At 38.7% G+C, this 27,624-nt stretch overlaps 1 protein-coding gene across 2 annotated transcripts in view; it reads left to right on the top strand.

Moving 5' to 3' along the window:
- Positions 1 to 27,624, top strand: part of LOC126336861 (PCI domain-containing protein 2) — a 75,837-nt gene that overhangs the window by 8,342 nt on the left and 39,871 nt on the right. The window contains exons 2-3 of one of the 2 annotated variants that reach the window (XM_050000956.1): positions 16,653 to 16,876; positions 23,369 to 23,410. In XM_050000956.1, the coding sequence (XP_049856913.1) occupies positions 16,841 to 16,876; positions 23,369 to 23,410 (78 nt within the window). In that variant the 5' untranslated portion in view covers positions 16,653 to 16,840. The remainder of the gene's footprint in view (positions 1 to 16,652; positions 16,877 to 23,368; positions 23,411 to 27,624) is intronic. The other variant, XM_050000957.1, reaches the window with a different exon arrangement.

Genomic DNA, 27,624 nt, shown 5'->3' with positions numbered 1-27,624 from the left:
GGGCCATGTTAGCAACCAGGACGGAAGATGATTCCAACCATGGGTAGCGATGAACATTTAGCCCAGAACAAATGCTGTTGTTTTTGCGGTCTTCAGTCTGAAGACTGGTTTGATGTAGCAAATTCTATGAGTTCTGGGTCGGCATGAACCTCTGGGATAGTTTGCATGTGCCATTTGCAATAGAGGATGATCAGTCAGATGAACTGTTGGTGACTTTGGAACAGACAAACACCTGCATGGTTGTCATACCATAGGGAGTTAACTTTCAAATGATTAATAGTGGCTGGCTACCAGCTTGGAAGCAGGCTACGAAACTGTTTCTGTAACCACCTGTGGTTAGCTTTCCCTTGGTGAATAGCATTGTCAGTCTTCAAACCTAGGTATTGCTGATCCATGGACCTCACTCTGTTAATCCAGCCAGGACCATATGAAAACTTTGTGGAAATCAAACAAACCCAATTTGCCTGCTGCTCCATGACGTGTGGCTGAGACATTTCAGATAACAAATGCTTTGGTAAACCAGGTTTTCATTGCCTTTGATGTGGTCTAGTGGTAACCTTCAGTTCTGGGTTCGATACTAGCTACTGCAAAAATTAAAGAAAATAAACATTCAGCAATGGCTGAAGACTTCCTCTACAAGGAGACATCCTCGTACAGCCAGCAGTCTTCGCAAAGAGGGCAGGTGAGGAGACAGAGGCATCTCTCTTGCCCTTTGGGTGGGAAACTGAATTAAAGACATGTAATTTACACCGACAGGATGCGTGATTTGTAACTGATAAAATATTACAATGATCTCTCCATTAGCAAAAGATCCCAGATGAGGCCCTCATTCAGAACTCGGAAAGGGAACTGCCAAGGGGTGGGTAACCATGAGAAAAAGATTGTGTAACCATTGAAAGGGTAATGCAAGAGATGGAGCATAAAATGTCATAAGTTTGAATGTTGTAGGAAAGCTAGATAACCTGTAAAGGAAACTGCAAAGCTCCAGTCTAGATGTAGTGAGCGGTTAGTGAAGTGGAAAGAAGGTAAAGATTTGTGGTCAGACAATTATAGGGTAATATTGACAGGAGTAGGATTCATTGTGTTTAGGAAGGTAGAACAAAGAGTGAGTTACTCTGTAAATTACAGTGACAGGGTGGTTTTTGTCATAATCGACAGCAAAAGTAGTTGAGGTATAAATGTCAGTATCATAGCAGATGAAGATGTAGAGAAAGTACATGAGGTTATTGAACTTGTAGTTCTGTGTGTAAATGAAGATAATCTCAATGGCAATGTAGGTTATGTAGAAAGGACCGTAAAATCGCTGAAGAGGAGCAAAAATTTGCACCCTTAAGGCTGAATTAAAATACGTGAATTTGGAATTTTATATGCTAAGGGAGGGAAAGGAGACAGGGCACTGGGAGAAGGTAGCAAGCAGACTGCGAAAAAGGGAAACCGTTGAAAAAACTTTCAAAATTCAGTTAGTAAACCAGTTTGGCTTGCTCTATGAAGTAGTGGAAAAAGGGCCTCATCCTGATGCGAAAAAGGGAAACCGTTGAAAAAACTTTCAAAATTCAGTTAGTAAACCAGTTTGGCTTGCTCTATGAAGTAGTGGAAAAAGGGCCTCATCCAGATGTAGTTGAATGTAGATTGAAGCAGAATATTAGCTTAAAGAAAAAAGACAGGTCAGTATCAAATCGGAATAAGAAAAGAGGAATTATGCTTCTAGGTAGCAGTCATGGGAAGGGTGTAGTTTTGTGAAATCAAGATCTAGCCTAATACAGGTGACCGAAAACTTCGGTCAGCTGTGTAGGGACTTTGAGAAGGGAGATCAGGTAATTATAGTTGGGAGAGCAGGAAACAGCCTGGCTATGAATCCAAGATATAGTATTAGGAGTGACCTGGATAAAACAGCAGCAGAAACTGGGCACACAAATGTGGAGTTTGTGGAGGTCTTTCAGCACCATGACCGGCCCTGGGTAGGTGCTGCTGTAAGGCATGTTAACACTGAGCTGAACAGGACACCCCAGACACCAGCAAAAATCTCACATAAGTGGTGTTCCAGTTGATGCTATTGGTAGGTGGATATACACTGCACATGACTTGCATCTAAATCGGGAGGGGAAAGATAAGTTAGCCTCTCTATTAGCAGATACTGGAAGGTGGGCCACAGTCACACAAGATATGATCCCTGTGGTTAATGGGACCAGGCAGACAAGTTTTTTTTAGGTTAAAGCCAAAGTCCAGACAGACAACAACAAAGAAAATTAGAATAAAAGAAGCTTCATGTACAGGAAATAGGGACAAAGCTAAAGGTAGTATCAACTTACATCACCAAAATACTAGGGGAATAAAAAACAGAGTAGATGATCTGTTAGTTTGTTTAGATGATTTCATAAATAAGAATGAGATTGATATATTTTGTGTCTTTGAACACCATGTAACTGCGGGGATGGATAGTGCCAGTGAAAATGGGTATAATTTAGCATCTTAAGTGTGGGTAAAGGAGGAGTTGCCATTTTCACAAAACAAGGGCATAAATAAAAAACTGTAGAAGTAAGCAAATTTTGTGTCGACCAGCGCTTTAAGTTTGTGAATGTGAACTACAGCTAGATAATGTAGTGTTGATGTTAGCACCAGTGTACAGGTTCCGATTAGAAGTTGGCAGCTATCCATAAAAAAGTTTGACTCTGAATTATGCTGTCTATCCAATAGAAAATGACACATATAACCTCTTTGGAAACGTTATTAATCATTGGTTTTATTCGAATGGGCTTACTGAACTTTTTTTTTTTTTTTTTTAAAAAAAAAGTGCATTCAATTTTCTGCTGCAAGAAGTACAGTTCCTTCAATAAATATAACACATCAACAGAAGTGAACTAGAAGTGTTATCAATGTCATATAACTTAGAATCAGTGATCAGTTCCCTGCACATATAGCTCAAGACAGTAGCACTGAATAGGTAATGTACTTGTACAGCTAAAGGATGTAAAACTTAACACTTGCTTACCCTGTGATAAATGGATTATCAGACCATGATGCACTATTGATTAACTTACAAAACCTAGCAGAGTGTACAGTTCAGAAACCATTAAGCAAAAGTGCAAGGTTGCTCAACCCGGTAGATATAGAGCACTTCAGAGGAAGTTTAAGAAATGTTAATTGGGGAGATGTGAATAATGAGCCAAATGCTGATGATAAATGCAACATATTTCTTACTTTTTGAACAGTGTTGCACTAAAAAATTACAAAATATAACAACTAACAATTTTCAAAGAAACCTTGGATTACTACATGTATTAAAGCATCTTCAGAAAGAAAGAGAAAGCTGTATAAGGCAGTAAGAATTAGTAAAGACCCATAAGTAATGGTTCAAATGGCTCTGAGCACTATGCGATTTAAGATCTGAGATCATCAGTCCCCAAGAACTTACAACTATTTAAACCTAACTAACCTAAGGACATCACACACATCCATGCCCAAGGCAGGATTCGAACCTGCGACCATAGCAGTCATGCGGTTTCAGAGTGGAGCACCTAGAACTGCTCGGCCACACCGACTGACCAGAAGTGATTTTACACTATAAAAATAATTGTAACATTCTGAAAAAAAGTTGTCAGGAAATCAAGAAATATGTATGTTAGAGATGAAATTAACAACTCAGGCCATAAAATCGAATCAATATGGAATCTTCCTAGAAGTACACAGGGAAAGTAACCACTGTGGTAGATAATATTACTAGTAAAGAGAATGAACAATCTTAACCAATGGTACACAAGCAGCCTATTGTATTTAACAACCATTTCTTAAGTGTAGATGAAAAAATTGGTGAGAACGGTAAGGAAAAGCATTAAATCTTTGAAAAATAAATATTCTGTTGGAGTAGATGACATTGCTAACAAGATATTAAAACTATTTGGAGCAGTTACAGCTGTCACACGTGTAATGCATCACTAAATCAAGGTATTTTCCCAGACATGTTAAAATATGTCATTGTCAAGCCTCTCTACAACAATGGGGACACCACAGATTTCAATATTTACTGGCCAGTATCCTTGCTTATAGCATTTTCAAAACTGGCCAAGGAAGTAATCTACTCAAGAGTGGTTGGCCATCTAAACAGTAATAGGATACTTAGTCAATCACAGTTTGAATTTAAAAAAATGCTGTTCCACTGAGACAGCAATATGCAGTTTAGTGTCCACATAATAGAGTCTTTAAATAGTAAAATGTCACCAGTAGGAATTTTCTGTGACTTAACCATTTTTCGATGTGACAAATGGCGTCAGACAAGGTTGCATACTGTCACCTAAGTTCTACAATATGTATGCAGAGTGTGTAATCAGGAAAGAACTGGCTGGATGGGATGGTGGGATTTCAACTGGTGGCAGGAAAATTAACAATTTACGCTTCACAGATGATGCTATACTCATAGCAGGAAGTAAGGAAGAACTTGGTAATCTGTTCTCAAGATTAAAAGATATTAGTCTAAATCTTGGCCTAGAGATAAACATGGAAAAAACCAAACTAATAGCTATAAATCACCAAGGCATTGATCAAAACCAAGGTACAGGATGCTTAAGGAATCTGGAGATAGTGAGTGATTATGTATATTATCTAAGCTCTCTGATCAATTACAAAGGAAAGTGAGAAAGAGAGATAAGACGACGAATCATTCTTGGCCGAGCCGAAATGGTCAAACTCACTAAAATATGGCAGAATCTGGCAATATCCAAGACAGCAAAGATGCGCTTGGTAGAAGTATTGGCATTTCTTGTATTCTTATATGGATGCGAGACCTGGATCGTGAAAGGTAGTGGTAAGAGCTGCATTGCTGTCTTCGAGATGTGGTGTTGGCGGAGGATGCTACGTGTGCCTTGGACACAAAAAAGAACAAATATTTCAATAATAGAAGGACTTAAAATCACGAAAAAGTTATCTTCTCGTGTCAGCCAAAGATACCTTCAATTCCTTGGGCACATCTTGAGAAGGAAAGGAGATAATTTAGAGAAGACCATCATGTGGGGAAAAATTGGGGGCAGAAGACCATGTGGGAGAGCAACAAACAGATGGATGGATCAAGCAAAGAAGATTACCAGCCTGCCACTTCACGTCATATTAAGAAATGCCGAAGATCACTGTGGATAGAGACATCTGCCTGAAGTTTCAACTATGTAAGATTGAATGAGGAAATGAGGTCATGACACTCAGCAATGAGTAAAATGAGTAATGATGATGATCCAGAGAATTTGATTGTGTGAACCATGACATGATGTTAAAGAAATTACAATTCTATTGTACAAATGGAACAGCATATTAGTGGTTTAAGGCATATCTACAGAACAGGAAGCAAAAAGTTTCTTCATCTGGCTTAAGTGATTTAAGGAGGTTTGCCACTTCATCTAACGGGAGGGATTGCATTATGTGTTCTGCAGGGTTTGATCATGGGTCCCCTTCTCTTCTTGATATTTGTGAATGACCTCCCTTCTTATCCGAAACAAGAAGCTAAACTGACACTGTTTGCTGATGATACAAGCATCATTATTAATCTAGTAAAAGAAACTCCAATAGAAAATGATACAAATAATGTCTTTTGAAAAGTTATTAATTGGTTTTCTGTGAATGGGCTTGCTCTGAACTTTGATAAAACACAGTCCATCCAATTTGCTGCTGCAAGGAGTACAGTTCCTTCAACAGATATAACACATCAACAGAAGTCAGTAGCCAGGGTAGAGCATACTAAGTTTTTGTGCGTACATATAGATGAGAATCTTAATCAGAAAATTCATATTTTGAATCTCCTAAAGCGACTAGTTTCAGCATCTTTCGTGATCAGAAGAATTGCCAATTTTGAGGATGTAGAAATTAGTCAGCTAACATACTTTGCATACTTTCACTCTCTGATGTCATACGGAATAATATTTTGGGGTAACTCAACATTTAGGCAAAAAGTATTCACTGCTCAATAGAAAGTGGTTAGAATAATGTGTGGGGCTCATAGTCGCACATCTTGTAGGCATCTGTTTAAAACATCAGGAATTCTTACAACAGCCTCACAGTACATTTACCCAGTAATGAAATTTGTTCTCAACAACATGGACCAGTTTAAAAACAACAGTGACATTCATGTTATAATACCAGAAGAAAGAAAGACTTGCACCAGCCTGTACTTAAGCTATCATTGACTTAGAAAGGGGTAAAATATGCTGCTGTTAAACTTTTCAGTAGATTACCATATGAAATAAAATGTCTGCCAGACGGCAGTAATAGGTTCAAAAATAAATTGAAATCACATCTCCTTGACAACTCCTTCTATACCTTAGATGAATTCTGTGTATGTGCGGATGGATATGTGTGTGGGTGTGTGTGTGCGAGTGTACACCTGTCCTTTTTTTCCCCTAAGGGAAGTCTTTCCGCTCCCGGGATTGGAATGACTCCTTACCCTCTCCCTTAAAACCCACATCCTTTCATTTTTCCCTCTCCTTCCCTCTTTCCTGACGAAGCAACTGCCAGTTGCGAAAGCTCGTAATTCTGTGTGTGTGTTTGTGTGTTTTGTTCATGTGCCTGTCTGCCGGCGCTTTCCCGCCTGGTAAGTCTTGGAATCTTTGTTTTTTATATATTTTTCCCATGTGGAAGTTTCTTTCTATTTTATTTAGATGAATTCTTGATTAGATATAAATTAAGCTGTAGGTATAATATATGCATTTTGTGGCCATAAAGGGAATGGGGTAGGTAATAAAAATTTTAAGTTTTTTTTTTTAACCTTGATTCAAGTGTGCATTTCACAGGCACTTGACACAGTCCACATCATAACAGTTACTGTGAGATTGATCAGTGGAACATGTAACTAACTAACTAACTAATGAAAAGGTAAAAAATCTCATACCAACCAAATAGGTTGAAATTTGTGTAAACAGCTATGGGGATAATGTAGTGAGACACCAAGGGATTTGAATGTACTGTGTGGTGTGCATGTGAGTAAGCACAGGCACATGACACAGTAAACAAGCAGACAGTTGTGTGTTCCATCCATTTGATGCGGCAGTACGTTTGGGGCATCCTGGTGTTCACATCACAAAATGCGATGATTGAGGAGCAGCGAAGTGTTATAAAAATTATTACTGTGGAAGGGCTTACACCAGCTGTTATTCATTGCTGGAGGTGGGCTGTATGTGGAGGAGACTGTGTCTGACTAGTCAATAGGAAGTGGAGTGCCCTTTTTTGTGAAGGCCAGGAGTGTTTGAGTGATGACCTGAGACCAGGTCAGGCGAAACGGTAATCATGGCAGAACTCGTTGGCAAGGTGAAGTCTCTGCCTTCCTGGAGTGGATTGTCGCTGGTGATGAGGGCTGGTGCCATAATTTCGAGCCAGAGACAAAGTGGGACAGCAAAGCTGTGTCCTTAGAAGGCAAGGTGATGCTCACCGTGCTATGCAAGTCCATCAAGAGCAAACAGCCTGGGCTGCTCACAGAGGTAGTGATCCTTTTCCACAATAACACGCGTCTAGACATCTCCAATGTCACACGTATTGTAATGGCTAAGTTAAAGTGGGAGCAATGTGGTTATTTGCCCTACAGCCCAAACATGTCACTCTCTGACTTCCATGTGTTTGGTCTGCTAAGAAATCATCTCAAAGGGAAGTGCTTAAATTCAGATGATGAACTGAATGCCTCAGTGGAGGACTGGCTCCTGTCGCAGGGAGTAGGATTACCTGTTCGGGGAATAGGAAATTCTTCAGTTCGCAAAACAGTGGGAGAGTTGTGCTTAGGCCTCTGGTGATTAGTTTTGAATAAAGACTTAAGTTACACCCACAGTGCTGTTTCATATGTGTTCTTTTAAATACCCCTCATAGTAATCTTGGGGGGATTGTATCGTGATAGTAGAAAAAGAATAAGAAGTTGCAGTTACAGGAAGATATAGGATTTATGGTACAAATGAAAGAGGAGAAAGATTAAGTGAGTTACTGAATAAATTTCAGCTAGTGATAGGTAGTGAACAGTTCAAAATCACAAGAGGAGAAGATATACTTGAAAAAGACCCAGAAACACAGGAAGCTACAGTTGGAGGATTACATCATTATCAGACAGAGATTCCAAAATCAGGTACAGGGTTGTAAGATGTACTCAGGAACAGATATAGATTCAGAGCACAGATTAGTAATGCGATAAAGAGAAACTGAAGTTTAAGAAAGTCATCAGGAAGACTGAATTTGGAAAGAAGTGGGATACTGTTCTAAGTACTGAGGTATGATGAGGTATGTTCTCTGAGTTGATAGATATTGTGATAAGGAATGCAACAGTAGACAGTTCAGTTGAGGAGGATGGACAGCTCTGAAAAGAGCAGTCACAAAAGTTGGACAGGTAAACATAGGTACAACTAATGCAACAGCAAAGAAATGTTGGGTAATGGAAGAAGTGATTCAGTTGATCGGTGAAAAAATGAAGTACAAAAATGTCTAGGACTACAGCAGTAGAAGTGTCTTAGGTCTGAAATAAATATGAAGTGCAGTAAAGCCAAGTTGAAATGGCCGCAGGAAAAATGTGAAGAAATCTAAAAAGAAATGAAACAATGGAAAATCCAGGATGGAATGTAACAGTATTATGAAACGGAAAGTTGTTACAATATAGCAAAGATGCTGTGTCGCAGATAAGCAGAAGAAAAAGACTATTTGTGACAGTCATTTTGTTGTGCCTATGTGCGTCTCAGCATCTCCTCTATATGGTGAGCAGCAACTTTCCTTTTCATAATATTGCTAAAAGGAAGTGATCGTTAAAAGGTCTGATCCATTCTTCACCTTTGACGAAATTAAGAACAGGTGTCAACATTAACAGTGCAAGAGAAATTCCGTTGTTGAATGCATGGGAGAGACTGGATAGGTGGTTAGTTAGCTAGTTTCCTGTTCCATTGACCATTTGTACAATTAGGCTAATCATTAAATGAAACAACAAGTTTACTGTGTATTTATCTCCATGACGCGTTTCAAAGGTTTAAGCCTCCATCATCAGGTGGATTTACATTTGTCAGTATGAAATTTGTGTGTGTGTTGTGTTATGATTTTATGGAGGAATTTGTGGCACTGTCTAGTGGAGAAACAAAACACTATTTCAGAATGTGGTTTTTGGTTTCTTTTGACATTACCTTCTCCAATATGAATGTTGAAGTCTCCACATAAAGCAATTAAGTTGGCATCTGACTGCCCCAAAGCAGCTAATTCTAGGTCTAGATGTACACAAAATTTACGTAAGTCAATTTTATTGGCACTGAGTTTACTATTTACATATACAGCCACACTACTATGGATAGTAGTTTCTCTACACCATGCATTCATCATTTCTAAATATTCAATCTTTCTGTAGTATTCTGTTTGTGGTTGGGTTAGCCATTGTTCACATATTCATAATACATCAGGTATCACTTTGTCAACAAACAGTGATAATGTATCGAGTTTTGTTCTGAGGCACTGCACATTTACAGTCGCTATAACTAAGACAGCATTTTCTTCAGTGATATAATTTCCTTTTTCACTGGAATGTTCTTGGTCTTGGGAGTTTATCACACTGGTGCACTGGGCATCCTCCAGAATAAGAAACGTTTTATCACAAGGTTCTTTGGCCATATACTGTTGTCCATTATTTTATGTTTTAGGTCAAAATCAACACCAATTTTGAAGCTATTGTTTATTCCCTTTGTTTCCAGTTTTTCAACTGTAAATTTGTTGTGATTTGGGAAAGTGTTCTGTAAGAAGTTAGTTACAGTTTCAGCTGTGGTGCCACCTCTGAATTTTCCCAGGTGGAACCAGGCTTTTTTGTCACCATACAGCATTCCTTTCTCATCGCCAATACCTATTACGCCTTTATTTCTGTTTTTAGTACTGGCATTCACAAATGTTTGTATAGTGGGCCTCAAACACTGTTCACCAGATTTTCCATTTTGTAGCACAGTCTTGTAAGATGTTTTTTTTTTTTTATTTTCTGTGTCTTCAGTGGTTTTGGCCAGTTCATTTTCTTGTTTCGCTACAGTTGAATTTCTTCTGCCTCCTCGCTTGTTTTTCACTTCTTGCCAGTCTGTATTGATGCCTTCCGAAGAGTTTTCATCCATCAGATTGTTTACATCTGTATTTGGTTTGTTTTTAATGTGGCGTTGAGTTTCACTGACACACTTATTGTTTACGTTTGTACTAGATGCCACTCTAGCAGTGTTTGTGTCTTCAATCTTATTTCTTGTTGGAAAATACCATGTGATGAATTTGCAGGCTTTTTGCTGCTGTTGTGATTGGTGATGGTTGTAGGTGCTGCTTCTCTGACACACTCCAGACCAGTATTTGAACTTTGCCTCAGATTAGCGATGTTTACCTCTTTATTTCCGGCTATAATAAATGGCATGTTGTTTTCTACATTCTCTACACACTGTCTTGCTGTGTTTCTTGATGATTGAGATGCTTCTTCACTTTGTGGTGCCAATATTTCTAGCTTAGAATTTGTGGCAATCACAGTATCTAGTTTTTCTTTTATTCGTTTGTTATCACTGGTAAGTTTTTTCACAATTTGCGTAATATTATTCACTGATGCAACTAGCTAAACACTGCATTGCTGCTTAGAGTACAAGATTTGTTCATGCTTTGCTGTATTAATGTCTTCTGAGATTTCGTCAGCTAACCTCACGTCACAGTTGTCACAAATGTATCTTAAGTGACCTTTGGAGCACTTTGGATAATTATTGACTCAGTCTCCCCCTTGTCAGTATCACAGAAGAGTATTTCAGACGTCAGTCTTGGAAAGACATTTTCCAAGAGAGCTGTATGAGACCCTGTGGCAATTAAGTTTTTATTTAATTCACCTGCAGTGATCAGAAAGTGATTGTTAAATACTGTACATATATTTGAATTGTCAGTAACAGAAATATTTTTACTTTGAACTAACCTTGTGCTGCTGACTTAGACACTTGCTTCACAATTGACCATATGGTTTTAATTTTATTGTGTACGTTAACTATCCTATTTGTGTACCACATACTCCTTGCCTTCCTAATAACAATTTTAAGCACCATATAATACTGTTTGTAATGGGCTACTGTAGATCGATTGAGACTACTTCTAACACTTTGGTATAATTTCCACTTTGTTCTACATGATCTCCTCATTACACCAGTCAGCCACGTGGGCTGCCTTTTACTGCTAGTACCCTGTTTAGAATGTTCAAATGGCAAGCAGCTTTCAAAGATCATGAGAAATTTGTTAAGAAAAGCATTATATTTGTTATCTATGTTATCGGCACTATAAACATCCTGCCACGCTTATTCCTTAACGAGGTTTAAAAAAAAACACTATTGCTGTTCAGTTACCTTTTCTACATAGTTTGTAATTATATATAACCTTTGTTTGAGTACAAAAAGCTTTTTGTGTTTAAACTTGTGCATCATGGTCCGAGTGCCCATCTAGTAACAAATAATGAATAAAAATATTGTGTATGGCTGTGCTACTGTTCCCCTGCACACTGGTTGGGGGAAAAAATGTCTTAGCCTGCATCAGATCATATGAATTTAGGAGGTCTTCCTTCCTTTTTCTTGCACAATCACTTACAAAATTAATATTGAAGTCAGCACATATAACTAATTCTTGATACTTCTTGTAAAGTGAACAAAGAACCGTCTCTAGCATGAGAAGAAATGCTCTGAAGTCAGATTTAGGGGACCTATAAATAACAACAATTAGAAGTTCAGTTTCACTAAATTCAACTTCCCCTGCATAACATAGAAATTACCTTGTCAGTGCATTGCCGTAATACGCCTGAGGACTCAAATGGAATATGTTTTTTATGTACAAGGCCACTCCCCCACTTTGCAAAGAACACCTTGGAAAACAGCCAGCTAATCTGTATCCTGGTAAATAAAGCCTCTGAACTGTGAAATTATTTAAGTGGTGCTCCGAAATGCCAATAATGTCAAGAGTCAACATCTATAAGTAGTTGAATAATTTTATCTCTAATACCTCTTATATTTTGATGAAATATGCAAATTCCTTCACTACCTGGGTACCTGATCTCCTTTGAAGGCAATTCCTTTGTTAGAGGGACTTCCTTTAAGCAGGGCTGACTTCAATCTAAAACAGGTGCAGCTCTAACACCAACTGCTACAGGAATTTTCCCATGAGTGATACCACCACCACTACATTGTCAGCCATAAGCTTAGCCAACCTCCTCTTCCCATACCTGTAGAGGAGCAGGCCATGTCTACTGAAACCTGATCTACTGATAGACTCATTTAGCACCACTGCAATGTGAGCCAGGCCTTCTGCCATCAGTGCCTTGTCTAGGCCCCTGTTAACATGCCTAACAGCTTCATTAAGGTGAGGCAGATCATGACGCTGAAACAGTTGCGCAAAGTGCACATTAGTGCCACCAGTTTGAGTATCTATCTTAACCAGGTCGCCACCTACATAATAGTTCCCATCTCTATCAAGACTCCACCCACAATTTCTACCTGACCCTCGTTCTTAAAATTCCTATGTAACTCCCATAGGTTAACAAGCACTTCAGCCAATCCTGTACTAGGCTTCACAATGCTGGTGATCTGGTACTCATTTCCCAACACTTCCTGTGACTGCTGGCCCACACCTCTGCCATGTGAACTACCAAGCAGTTGAACCTTCTTCTTTCTGTTAGAATTTGCAATTGACTGAGGCTCCCTAATTGCTGAGGACTGCTGTGTGTTTCCTACACCTACAGCTACAACAGGCTCCTCTCCACTAAACTCTGACAGTTTCTCAAATATAATGGTTGTACACTAAGTATAGCTGTCTGAATATCTCCTCCTCCTAGCCGCCTTCTTACCAGCTGCCAGTTCCCATTTCCCAGCACCCTTCACCCTCCTCAATCTATCTAGTTCCTCCTTTGTGTTTTCTAACTGCACCTGATGATACCATTGTCTGTGATAAACACTTGTCATCGAGGACAGTGTGCTGGGTTCTGTTACTGAAGAAGTCTTTGAGCCGCTCACATATCTGGGTATCTAATCCATATACTCATACCTTCATTAATAGTCAGCAGTGGGACACCGTGTCAAACACTTTCTGGAAATCTAGGAGTATGGAATTTACCTGTTGACCTTCATCCAAGATTTGCAGGATATAATGCAAGAAAAGGGCAAGATGAGTATTGCAGGAGCAATGCTGATTTCTGGACAGGTGCTTTTCCATCTCAAGGAAATTTTTATATTTGAACAACTGTTTATCTGCCTGATCTAGCAAAAATACTCTCCCAGGCTTCTTGATGGATTTTTTAAGTTTATTAACCATCATTGCTATGATGACAACATGATCACTAATCCCTGTTTGTATACTGACACTGTCAATAAGTGCAGGCCTATTTTTAGCCAAAAGGTTTGAAATATTTCCATTGCTTGTGGACTGTGGATCTTTCAGAAATATGTTTCAAAGTACTTCACAAGACTGCCTGTCCATACCACCTGCAGTGAATCCATAGACATCCCGATCTATACTCAGTAGTTTAAATTTACTTCCACCTATTATTCCATGATCAGGTGTTTCCTATCTACTGCGTGTAGACTTCATTTGAATTATACTAAAACTGTTACGGCAGAATCGTCTGCTGGTAAAAATATCTGATAATTAACTTGATTACACCTAGTTTTCATGTAAGTTGCTTGTTCAACATTCTCCAGTGATTTTTTTCTTGAACTTTTCATGCCTACATTTTATAGTAATGTACATTTAAGAAATGATAGTTAAACTTATCTGCTACTTGTGACTGATCATTTATAAACCCTTCCATTTACATCAATAGTGATGTTATCCAGTTCTGTGGCTTCTTGCCCAGCCTCCCATTTTACTACATTCCATGTAGCTTTAAGTCTGGTGTTGGAATTACTGATTTCCGAAGTAATGAGCATGTACCTTGATCATTAATAATTATTTTTAATAATTTTGAGCAGTTTTTGCAGTGTGCCACACTACAGGATTGTAACTTTTTCTTGCCAACACATAGAGTTTATTTTTCCTTTCACAAGATACTTTAATCCCTCTAGTGGTCCATACAATACATTGAAGACCTCTTCCAGGGGTAGGACTTGGCTGATGATGTCATAGGAGGCATGGAAGTTGATTTGTAGGACATTGGGGATCCAATATTAGAGTTTAACAGAACTTTGCAAGACTTGTGATCAAATAAGGCAGAAGGGATGGATGACATTCCTTTGGAATTTCTAAAACCACTGGGGGAAAATGCAAACCAAATGTCTTTTCAGGTGGATGTGTGTAACCAGTGATCGGGAGACATCCCATCAGACTTTCAGAAAACTACCACCCACAGAACCCTAATGGTAGTAAGGGCAGATGAGTAGGAGAACTTTTGTAGTCTGCCCAAAAGCTCATGCATCTCAGCTGCTGACTGGAATAATATGTAGAAGGGAGGAAAAGAAAATGGAGGATTGTCTAGATGACAGTCAGTGTAGCTTTCTGAAAAGTAAAGGCACCGGGGAGGCAGTGCTTACTGTGTGCTTGATTATGGAAGCAAGACTTACAAATAATCAAGACCTGCTCATATGATTTGTTGACCTAGAATAAGCATTTGACACTGTAAAATGCTGCACAATGTTAAAAATTCTCACAAAAATAGGAGTAATTTATGGGTAAAATACAGGCAACATACACAATATGTCCAAGAGTGAGGAGGAAGCAGTAATAATTGAAGACTGAGAGAAAAGTGCACAGGTTAGAAAGGGGGTAAGACAGAGGTGTGGTCTTTTGCCCCCCACTGTTCAATCCATACATGGAAATAAAAGAAAGATCCACAACTGTGATTAAAATTCAGGGTGAAAGATTATCAATAATAAGATTAGTTGATGACATTGATGTCCTGAGTGGAAATGAAGAAGAATTGCAGTATATGTGGAATGAAATGAACTGTCTAATGAGTATAGAATACGTATCAAGATTAAAGCAAAGAAAGACAAAAGTAACGGGAATTAGCAGGAATGAGATTAGAGCTAAACTTAGCATTAAAATTGGGGGCCTCAAGGTATGGAATCTTGCTATTTTGGAATGACCTGGCAAGGAGGACACAAAATGCAGTCTTGTACGGGCAATGAGAGTGTCCCTCACTTAAGGTAGTTTGCTAATATCAAACCTAGAATACAATTCAAGCAAGAAATTTCGGAGAATGTGTGTTTTGGAGCACAGAATTGTATGATAGTGAAACAAGGGCTCTGGAAAAAAAAAAAGAAGAAGAGAATTGAAGTATTTGAAGTGGGATGTTACAGAAGAATTATGAAAATTTGTTGTGCTTCTAGGAAAATAATGAGTAGTTTCCCCACAGAATCAGCATGGAAAGGAACATATGGAAAACACTGTTAAGAAGAATGGCCAGCATTGTGTTCAGACATCTCGTAATGGCTGCCATGGTATTAGAGGGAGCTATGGAGGATAAAAACTGCAGGATAACACAGAGATTGGAATATATCCAACAAATAACTGAGGATGTGGGGTGTACATGTTACTCAGTGAGGAAGGGATTGACACACGAGAGGAATTTGTGGAGGGGGGGGGGGGGGTGGTAACCAGGTGTCTCTTCTTGAGTAGAACACCTATAAATTTCACAGAATCGTTCGTGGCTGTGTGCTTCATTTGCAACACAGGTGAATGGCAAATGCATCTTGAGTGGTGGAAATGGACACAGACTGGCTTCTGAACATAGAATTTCAAGCATAATCACACCATCCACCCCTGCCACATTGTGGTGGTAAGTTACAACTGGCAAATGGCAGTTAAGAATTTAAAAATGTACAAAATATCACCAAACTTACTGATATTGGATGAGGTGGTGGTTGACCATCTGCTTCGAAGTAGCTTCCGCACAGCTTGTGAAGTCACCATCACTCAATCATTTCTTTGATGGTTTTGGCAGGGGGATTAAGAATAGTTCCCTCTTGGAGCAGGGAAGTAGTCTTGTCTCCCAGATAGGGTTGAACACGTGAAGATTTCTGTAACTGTTTGCGTGAACTGCTGTAATGTGTGGTTGTGAATTTTATCATGATTGAGTGGTATGTCATATTCCACAGACAAGGCTGATTCACCTCTCTTATTAGGAAGGGATTGCTATAGTCATTTCTGGAATTGAAATTTCAGATAGTCTTCTCCATTATTGCACAATGGTAACAAAATGCTGGACTATGGCTTTTAGAACCTGTTAATCTGCTGAAATATTCAAGCCATGTAAGGACTTCTGCTGTGATCAGGAGGCAGCTACCCTTCTTTATTGCTGCAGCAAAGCATCTCCTCCCTTCACCCATCAATTCTACTAATGATCTCACATACTATTGTAGATTTGATATTTGGTAACTTGCACCAGGATCTCTACTTATGTTCTGTAATAGTTCTTCAACATTTCACTCAGCAGTTGATCAGCTTTTAATCCTATAATGATCAGCACACCTGTTCCTTATTGCTGAGTAGCAGTCTCCCCCCCCCCCCCCCAAATTCACTTCATACATGTCTTGAAGACTTGTGGATGTGTGCATCAGCAGTGTTGTGGATAAGTTCATATTGTGATTTCACCTGTTCTTGTATGCTGCCTAGATGTTTAAATACATTTTGCTTTGCAGCATTAAGGTGCTTTGTTGAATATCCATTTCATTGACTTTCTTTTGTGTGTCACTCTACAGAAGTCACGATAGTGCAAATTGCCAAGCAGTGTTGGTGATGGCTACAAAGTATTTCAAGAGATGGGTGGTGAAAAAGTGTTGACTTGCATGCTGCGGCATATATTCGGAAGACATTATCATTCTGAAGACTTTATGAAGTATGTGGAGGTAGAACCAGTAGTTCATAATGTGCATCAGAACGTCCACAAATGATGAACAGTTGGAGTAGCCGTGCATTAACTTCGGTGAGAGCCCTAAGGTTTAAACATTCATTGGAAAGTTGTAGTGAAGGAACTGTACTGTTGCCATATATGGCTCCCATACCATAGCAGTAACTGCTAATAAAATGGTGTTAGGCTGAAGAGAAGTGAAGAGTGGCAATCATCATTTATCAAAATTCCCCCTCATATAACCTTCTTCCTGTTAATATCTTCCCATTACTCCATCCACCCCTGAATACTGCTTTATCTTTGTTGTGACAGTTTTTGTGGTGTGTCTATGTTCGTTACTGCAAGGCAAGTAGAATTTCTGTCTGTCGTGAATTCCTTTTAGTATTTACCAAATTTTAGATGCATTGTTTTCAGTTTACTTTTCTGAAGATACTGATCATAATGCTTTGTTATGTTTATTATATAGTGTTACAGACTACATACATGATTGTATGAATAGTAATTTTTTTAAATTTCATTGATCACAATTGTACAAAGTAATTAACTGTAAATTTGGGTGTAATGATCAACATTTTTCTGTCTTTGTGGCTCCATTGCTTGTTGGTTATTTCGTTCATTACATGATCCATAGATCTTAGTCATGATAAACATTTTGACGTGTAAAGTATCAACTGAACAAACATTGAACACATACTTAAAAAATTACAAAAATCTTTTTTAGGCTATAATCTAACCATTTATAGTTCTTTTCTGTATAAATGATTAATTATCTCTGTTCAAGAATTTCTCTCTTGTGAAGAAGCAGCTATTAAAGAGAATCATCTTTAATCTGAATTGAAAACACTTCTGCTGTGGGTCAGATATTTTATTTGAAGGGATAAATTGTCAACGAGTTTATGGCTGCACATTTTACAACTTTCTTTTCCAAAGTTAGATTCACCAAAGGATGATCCAGATAGTCTTCTTTTCTAGTATTGTACTTGTGAATATCTCTGTTACTCTAAAACCCAGATAAATTGTTGATAAAAAATTTCATAAGTTAAGTAATGTATTGTGAGGGCGTGGTTAATATTCCTAGCTGCTTAAATAGATGCCTAGAGGTTGCATGTGGGTGAGTGGTACACATAATTCTAATTATTTTCTTTTGCCTAATTGGGGAGCTGTCCCAGAATATTATCCCACACAACATCAGTGCATGAAAATATATTGTATATTTTAGCTTACTGACTGCTATAGGCATAAGGTTGGCAGTTATTCTTATGGCTAAGTAACTGAGCTTAAATGTTTTAGCAGTTTACGGTATGGTTCTTCCACTTTTAGTTTTCATCAATATGCATGCCTAAGGACTTTTTACTGTGTTTTCCTTGTTGGTTTACTAGATTAATAGGTGGTGTACCATTTCTAACAGTAAAAAATTTGATGTGCTGTTTGTTTTCAATGTTTGAAGCTAACCTACCTGTGTAAAACCATCAGTAATTTTCACAAAAACTTCATTTACTACTTTCTCTGTTGATGTTTCATGGCTTGGCTTTACATTGATGCTTGTGGTATTTACAGACGGGACTAATTATGACTTCCGATTCAAGTAAAGCAGTAGATCACTAACGTTGTTGTTGTTGTTGTGGTCTTCTTTCCTGAGACTGGTTTGATGCAGCTCTCCATGCTACTGTATCCTGTGCAAACTTCTTCATCTCCCAGTACCTACTGCAACCTACAGCCTTCTGAATCTGCTTAGTGTAGTCATCTCTTGGTCCCCTTCTGTGGTATTTACCCTCCACGCTGCCCTCCAATACTAAATTGCTGATCCCTTGATGCCTCAGAACATGTCCTACCAACCGATCCCTTCTTCTGGTCAAGTTGTGCCACAAACTTCTCCTCTCCCCAATCCTATTCAATACTTCCTCATTAGTTATGTGATCTACCCATCTAATCTTCAGCATTCTTCTATTCTCTTCTTGTCCAAACTATTTATTGTCCATGTTTCACTTCCATACATGGCTACACTCCATACAAATACTTTCAGAAATGACTTCCTGACTCTTAAATCTATACTCGATGTTAACAAATTTCTCTCCTTCAGAAACGCTTTCCTTGCCATTGCCAGTCTACATTTTATATCCTCTGTACTTCAACCATCATCAGTTATTTTGCTCCCCAAATAGCAAAACTCATTTAGTACTTTAAGTGTCTCATTTCCTAGTCTAATTTCCTCAGCATCACTCGACTTAATTTGACTACATTCCATTATCCTCGTTTTGCTTTTGTTGATGTTCATCTTATATCCTCCTTTCAAGACACTATCCAATCTGTTCAACTGCTCTTCCAAGTCCTTTGCTGTCTCTGACAGAATTACAATGTCATCGGCGAACCTCAAAGTTTTGATTTCTTCTCCATGGATTTTAATACCTACTCTGAATTTTTCTTTTGTTTCCTTTACTGCTTGCTCAATATACAGATTGAATAACATCGGGGAGAGGCTAAAACCCTGTCTCATTCCCTTCCCATCCACTGCTTCCCTTTCATGTCCCTCGACTCTTACAACTGCCATCTGGTTTCTGTACAAATTGTAAATAGCCTTTCGCTCCCTGTATTTCACCCCTGCCACCTTTAGAATTTGAAAGAGAGTATTCCAGTCAACTTTGTCAAAAGCTGTCTCTAAGTCTACAATGCTAGAAACGTATGTTTTCCTTTTCTTAATCTAGCTTCTAAGATAAGTCATATGGTCAGTATTGCCTCACATGTTGCAACATTTCTACGGAATCCAAACTGATCTTCCCCGAGGTCGGCTTCTACTAGTTTTTCCATTCGTCTGTTAAGAATTCGCATTAGTATTTTGCAGCTGTGACTTATGAAACTGATAGTTTGGTAATTTTCACATCTGTCAACACGTGCTATCTTTGGGATTGGAATTATTATATTCTTCTTGAAGTCTGAGGGTATTTCGCCTGTTTCATACATCTTGCTCACCAGATGGTAGAGTTTTGTCATGACTGGCTCTCCCAAGGCTACCAGTAGTTCTCATGGAATGTTGTCTACTCCGGGGTCCTTGTTTCAACTCAGGTCTTTCAGTGCTCTGTCAAACTCTTCACGCAGTATCGTATCTCCCATTTCATCTTCATCTACATCCTCTTCCATATCCATAATATTGTCCTCAAGTACATCACCCTTGTATAGACCCTATGTATACTCCCTCCACCTTTCTGCTTTCCCTTCTTTGCTTAGAACTTGGTTTCCATCTGAGCTCTTGATGTTCATACAAGTGGTTCTCTTATCTCCAAAGGTCTCTTTAATTTTCCTGTAGGCAGTATCTACCTTACCCCTAGTGAGATAAGCCTCTACATCCTTACATTTCTCCTCTAGCCATCCCTGCTTATCCATTTTGCACTTCCTGTTGATCTCATTTTTGAGATGTCTGTATTCCTTTTTGCCTGCTTCATTTACTGCATTTTTATATTTTCTCCTTTCATCAATTAAATTCAATATTTCTTCTGTCACCCAAGGATTTCTACTAGCCCTCGTCTTTTTACCTACTTGATCCTCTGCTGCCTTCACTACTTCATCCCTCAAAGCTACCCATTCTTCTTCTACTGTACTTCTTTCCCCCATTCCTGTCAATTGCTCCCTTATGGTCTCCCTGAAACTCTGTACAACCTCTGGTTCTTTTAGTTATCCAGGTCCCATCTACTTAAATTCCCACCTTTTTGCAGTTTCTTCAGTTTTAATCTACAGGTCATAACCAATAGATTATGGTCAGAGTCCACATCTGCCCCTGGAAAAGTCTTACAATTTAAAACCTGGTTCCTAAATCTCTGTCTTACCATTATATAATCTATCTGAAACCTGTCAGTATCTTCAGGCTTCTTCCATGTATACAGCCTTCTTTCATGATTCTTGAACCAAGTGTTAGATATGATTAAGTTGTGCTCTGTGCAAAATTCTACTAGGCTTCTTCCTCTTTTGTTTCTTACCCCCAATCCATATTCACCTACTATGTTTCCTTCTCTCCCTTTTCCTACTACCGAATTCCAGTCACCCATGACTATTAAATTTTCGTCACCCTTCACTATCTGAATAATTTCTTTTATTTCATCATACAATTCTTCAATTTCTTCATCATCTGCAGAGCTAGTTGGCATATAAAGTTGTACTACTGTAGTAGGCATGGGCTTCGTGTCTATCTTGGCCACAATAATGCGTTCACTATGCTGTTTGTAGTAACTTACCCACATTCCTATTTCCTATTCATTATTAAACCTACTCCTGCATTACCCCTATTTGGTTTTGTGTTTGTAACCCTTTATTCACCTGACCAGAAGTCTTGTTCCTCCTGCCACCGAACTTCACTAATTCCCATTATATCTAACTTTACCCTATCCATTTCCCTTTTTAAATTTTCTGACCTACCTGCCCAATTAAGGGATCTGACATTCCACGCTCCGATCCGTAGAATGCCAGTTTTCTTTCTCCTGATAACGACATCCTCTTGAGTAGCCCCCACCCGGAGATCCGATTGGGGGACTATTTTACCTCCGGAATATTTTACCCATGAGGACGCCATCATCATTTAATCATACAGTAAAGCTGCATGCCCTCGGGAAAAATTACGGCCATAGTTTCCCCTTGCTTTCAGCCGTTCGCAGTACCAGCACAGCAAGGCCGTTTTGGTTAGTGTTACAAGACCAGATCAGTCAATCATCCAGACCGTTGCCCCTGCAACTACTGAAAAGGCTGCTGCCCCTCTTCAGGAACCACATGTTTGTCTGGCCTCTCAACAGATACCCCTCCGTTGTGGTTGCACCTACGGTACGGCTATCTGTATTGCTGAGGCACGCAAGCCTCCCCACCAACGGCAAGGTCCATGGTCCATGGGGGGGAGGGGGGGGAGGAGGATCACTAACATATAGCAAGGATAGCCAGTGATTGAATGCTGAGGGTCTCTCATTATAAGGGTGATGTGGCATCTCTCTTTGTATTACTCATACGGCATAGGATAACTTTCTGCATTCCGTTTCTTAAATGAGAACTAGTCCAGGCATGTGCTGAACTACATATTCTACCAAAACATAACTGTTTTAGTAGGCTATTGTTAGAGGTCTGCGCGGATAAAAAAAAGTGCAAACCGCATCCGCAAGTTCCTTATCCGCATCTGCATATATTTAAGGTTTAAATGAGTAATTAACAGTAATAGACAGTAGTACTTAGAATTATTATATGTAATGACATAGTTATTGTCAGGGTGCTGTTTTTGTGACAACTTAACTACTTTTGACTTCTTAAATCACAGGAAATGCTCTATACCTACTCTAAAGCAGACCATTCCAAACAGGAATGCATTGGCGCTTCGGAGCACACACAGTAGCAGCTCGGAACTCGTGTGATTGGAAACGCTATTTAAAAAAATTAAATTCAATGTAATAGTATTAAATTATGACAATACGTGTATAGAAACAATTATCTTTCGCTGCTCTTGTGCCAAGGCCGCGGTGGGAAAGCGGTTCTAGGCACATCAGTCCGGACCGCGCGGAGGTCTAAATAGTTCCAAGTTCTAGGGGACTGATGACACCAGATGTTAAGTCCTATAGTGCTCAGAGCCATTTGAAAAGCCATTCTTGTGCCAAGGCAGCTGAAAATGACGATGGTTTTAAACTGTTACTAGTATATTGCATCATTTACCGACAGTATTTTTGCACGTTGTCACTCGGTCACTATAAAGCGCTAACTGAAGGCAGCGGAAAATTGCAACGGGCACCTGCCTGGTAGACAGTGGGCAGGTTTGCCACCCAGAGAGCACTTCACAGGCCACACGAAAGACACGGTCGCAAAAACGGATTAGGCGCAGGTTTCTTGGGGAACAGCTGCGTCGGTCGCTCTACCCGGGCCCTGCAAGATTCCAAGAATGTCATCATACTTGAAGTTTTCAACTAACATTGCAACATACATACTGGGCAGATGCCACGCTCATTATCCACAGATGACTTGCAGATATCCGCGCCAGTCGCGATTTTATCCGCCAAATAACATATACTGCGGATGCATTCGCGCAGTCCTCTAGCTATTGTGCTTGGTACAGTGTCTTATTAGAGATATTATTGACTCAGTTTGAACTTTTTCTTTTGAGAGTCCTAATGATTTTTCTTGTTTCAGAGAGAGGTGTGTGATCAGTTTTTATTTCACTAAATGTTATCTGTATTGCTTCTTTGGTGTACTGTTCTTCGAGACTGTTTGACCCCCTGTGTGTGTGTGTGTGTGTGTGTGTGTGTGTGTGTGTGTGTGTGTGTGTGTGTGTGTGTGTGTGTGTGCGCGTGCGTGCATGCGTGCGTGCGGGGGGGGGGGGGGGGGGGGGGTAGGGGAAGGAGATTCAATTGCTACTACATTCCTGTAAAGCCATCAAATTTCAGTTTTGCAACTGCTGTTATTTAAAAAGTATACGGCAGTTATTTTATTTATTAACAAAGATAAACTCAGCTCAGAGCATTGCAGTTGTGTATACATCATGTTTTAAAGAAATTTTAATTTGTTTCTATTAAAACATTCTGTTTGGATAACATTCTTTTCTTTTATGTGCAGGTGGAAGATGCTTGGCAGAACAGGGATGGTACAACATTATCAGTAAGTTTTTATGTATTCTCTGAATGTCTACATTGTTAATTGCGCTCACATTTAAACTTTGAGTAATGGACAAAAGTATTTTATGTTTGTATATGTTGCAACATTAAATTGGCTGCCCACTGTATAACCTAACTTTCGAAAGCTAGTGTAAAACACTATCCTACCCCCAGCCCTCATCCCACATGCCACCCCATACCCCACCTCATCCCTTCCCACCCATATCCCCTTACACAAAACTAAATGTAACTCACAAAACAGGGAAGAAAAATTAAAATCAAGACTACATAAATACACTTGAAACATTTCTATTGCCAATTATGGGGTCACTTACATTCATTCATTAATGTTTGTGATAACTGGAACTAATTGAATGTTACATCAAGACCTCCCTCCCCCCCCCCCCCCCCCCCCCCACACACACACACACACACACACAGCTCATACTTGTTGCTTTCTGATAGGCAACCATTTACATTATTATTTAATCATTAGGCTGACACTGTCCTACACTGCTGAGTTATTTCATTAATTAGCAGTCAATAGCAGTATATAAAAGATTCTTAACAATTGTAGGTAATAAGTAATAATAATGTGTAAGTATTAGCAATGCAGAACAGTCAGCAAGATATCCATGCAGAGATCTTTAGAACACAACTCTCCATGGCAGAATATAAATAGTTCTCTGTTCCAAGATAAACATTGATAAGCATCAGATAACTGTATTACTAAATAAATTTTCCATATACATTCTTCACACTCACTTCAATCTCAGTGGAGACAATTTCTTGCATATTTTGAGGAACGACATCAAAATATAAATGATCTGGTATAATTTCCTCTAAAGGGAATTTTTTTCTGTAAACACCATGAGGTTTTCCCTGTACTGCTGCAGAAGAATAAATTACCTTAGCATCTTGTCAAAACCAGCCGTTCACTCTCAAGATGTGTTTAATTGTGTACCACACTGAAAATGTGCTGTAGCATGTACAATACCAGTGCATACAGTTGCAACTCTGCTTAGTCAGTTTCTTGGATATTTTATTCTCTCAGCCACTTCATAGCAGCTGATGATGTGCATTATGACTTTGTATATATACTTGCATAGATAACTGCTTGTGTAACTCTCACTGTGTTTTTGAATGAGAAAAGGAAATTAGTAAATAATTCAATCTTCTCCAGTACTCAAGTGAAAAGTTTTCCGTGGAATGGCTGTTGAATGTGTAGCCCCTTATGTAGTGCCTAAATGACTAGAAAAAATTATCCTCTTGGTAACAGTTCAGAATGTGATTATTTCGATATTCTGTTTACTGAGAGACTGCAAAGTAATAGGCAGTTTCATGCCTTTTCCAAATGTTACTTGCTCCAACCTCTAAATGTGTATAGGATCAGTTACCAAATGTGGGGAGTTTACTTAGTATCTGGGATTAGGACTTCAGTATACATATTTCTAAAAATTTATCTTTTGCTAAAATTCTGTACAACATAAATGCAAAGTATGTAATCAAGAGTGACAAATTCTTTTCTAAATTACCTTGGTTTTGAAACAGGTTGATCAGCATGAGTACTGTAGAAAGGGTATCACTCAGATCATATCTACCACAGAGAGATTTTAAAAAGAAGTCGTTGCTTTCTGGATGTAGATGGTCCTATTACTAGTGAATTGCTGCATTACATATTTGCTTGTCATGGGTAGGTTAGCAATACTACTGAAACAAAGAAATGACTAAACTTTGAAGGACCACTAGACCAGTGGAAATTAGTGCCATGCTGCAGGGCTGCCATTATTTCCAAATACATCTACATTTACGCACATATTCCGCAAGCCACTCTATGGTGCGTGAAGCAGGGTACCGTGTACCAATACTAGTCATTTCCTTTTGTGTTTCACTTGCAAATAGAGCAGGGGAAAACTACTGTCTATATGCCTCAGTATGAGCACTAATCTCTCTGATCTTATCTTCATGGTACTTAAGCAAATTATAAACTGCCAGCAGTAGAATTGTTGTGCAGTCAGCCTCAAATGCTGGTTATCCAAGTTTTTCTCGGTTGTGCTCCTCGAAAAGGATGTCACTTTACCTCCAGTGATTCCCATTTGAGTTCCCGAAGCATCTCTGTAATATTTGCATGTTGTTCAAAACTACCAGTAACAAATCTAGCAGCTCGTCTCGGAATTTCTTTGATGTCTTCTTTCAATCCAACCTCATATGAATCCCAAATACTTGAACATTACTCAAGAATGGGTCATTCTAGTGTCCAATGTGTTGTCTCCTTTATAGATGAAGCACACTTTCATAAAATTCTCCCTATAAACCGAAGTCAACATTTTGCCTTCACTATTATAATCTGTATTTGCTAATCCCCTTTCATATTTCTTTGCAACATTACGCCTAGATATTTATTCAAGATGACTTTGTCATGCAGCGTACTACTAATGCTGTACTCGAACATTATATATTTGTTTTTCCTATTTGTCTGCATTAACTTACATTATTCTACATTAAGACCTAGTTGTCATTTATCGTACCAATTAGAAATTTTGTCTTGGCATCATGTATCCTTCCTTCCAAATTTGTTTCTTCAAGACTACTTTAGTTTTCTGAAGTACAAAGCTTATTGTACAGTTTACAAAAGACTTGTGAAAGCTTAATGGGATGACGTATAGTCTTTATGACAGTGTAATAACCAAAATTTGTTACCTTCATCCTTCATTATGGTCTCTGACTGTAATGTTGTTTACAGATGATTAGAGTCAGCAGCTATCATTTAGATTCCTCAATTAAATCTTCCTGCCGAACTTGAGGCCCAGGAGTCATACTGCCATTGTAAAACATGATGGTGACGTTCTTCAGTGAAAACAAATGTGTTTTAAAATCTAACAGACATAATCAAATGTTACAATTTTTACTACTGTGGAGTGCCATGTTGCATTTAAAATAATGTTTCCTGGGCACATTTTTATAGGGATGGGGGCCAGGGTTTGTGGCAGGGGTTGAATCTTTAATATTGCACTGGTGTAGATAGTTGTACAGTAGAAAGAATAGTTAGTCTCTGTGGCCAATAATGGACTTTGTTCACGCATCCTAATCTTGCTGTTGAGTTTGTGTTATTCTGAAATTGTACACCTTTTTAAATAAATAATAATGTTAATTCTCATGTTGTAAAAGTTTGTATGCATTGTTGAATCACAGTAAATGATTAGTGCCACTCAGTGCATGTTCATCTCCAGTGGCTGTTAGTCCTTTGTTTCAGCAATATTTAGGTTTCTTTTAATGCATTGTTTGGTCAAGTAATTAGAATGAGAAAGACATATTCTGCTCTGTTTGTAATATAGGCTCCATTGAATATATGTAAAACCATGTATAAAATCATGCCAGCGTTCAGAACAAGTCGGAGTTGAAATTCAAGCTTTTGAAGATGTTTACTCAAGAAATTAGAATGAGGAAGATATATTTTGTTCTGTGCGGAATATAGGCTCCATTGAATATATGTAAAACCATGTATAAAATCATACAACTGTTCAGAATAAATCAGAGTTAAAACTCGAGCTTTCGAAGATTAACACCACCATTATTGACAGTAAATCTCCTGAGAATGAAGCTGGTGTTAATGCTTAAAAGCTTGCGTTTTAATTCTGATATGACATGCTCTGAACACTGAGAAGGTTTTATACAAGGATGCAGTTGCAAAAAACTTCAGCAAGACCTAAGTTAAAACCATGTCTCACACCAGGCTTGGAACCTAGATCCTTGAATTTCACAAATAGTGTACTACTGATTAAGCCATCTAGGCATGCCTTGAGCACTGACTCAAAGTTTGCTGTGATTTGTAACTTAAGGCAATACATTTCTTTATGTATTTGTAACTTAAGACAAAATATTTCTTTATTTATTAGGTAAGTTAGCTTTACTTCTGCCATCATCATATCAAAACCAGTTCCTATAATTCAGTTAACAGTAGAATTACATTATGCTTCAAACATATATTACACTTGTGAAATGTAAACATAACATTAGCAGGTGACACAGTCAGGAAGCTCACTGTTTAACTGCTGTTTAAACTGCAAGGGAGAGGGCTGTCAAATATGAGTTTCACTTGGGGAGTTTGGAGTTCGGGGCACAGACTGCAATGGATAGTCGCTGCCTGGTTACTGCCAGCACAGAATTCTCGGGCGTCAGGACGTCACTGGCTGGTCAGTCCTCTGTGCAGTAAATGAT

Source organism: Schistocerca gregaria, chromosome 2 (genome assembly GCF_023897955.1).
Source record: "Schistocerca gregaria isolate iqSchGreg1 chromosome 2, iqSchGreg1.2, whole genome shotgun sequence".
NCBI lineage: Eukaryota > Metazoa > Arthropoda > Insecta > Orthoptera > Acrididae > Schistocerca > Schistocerca gregaria.
This window is presented reverse-complemented; position numbering and strand designations above follow the sequence as displayed.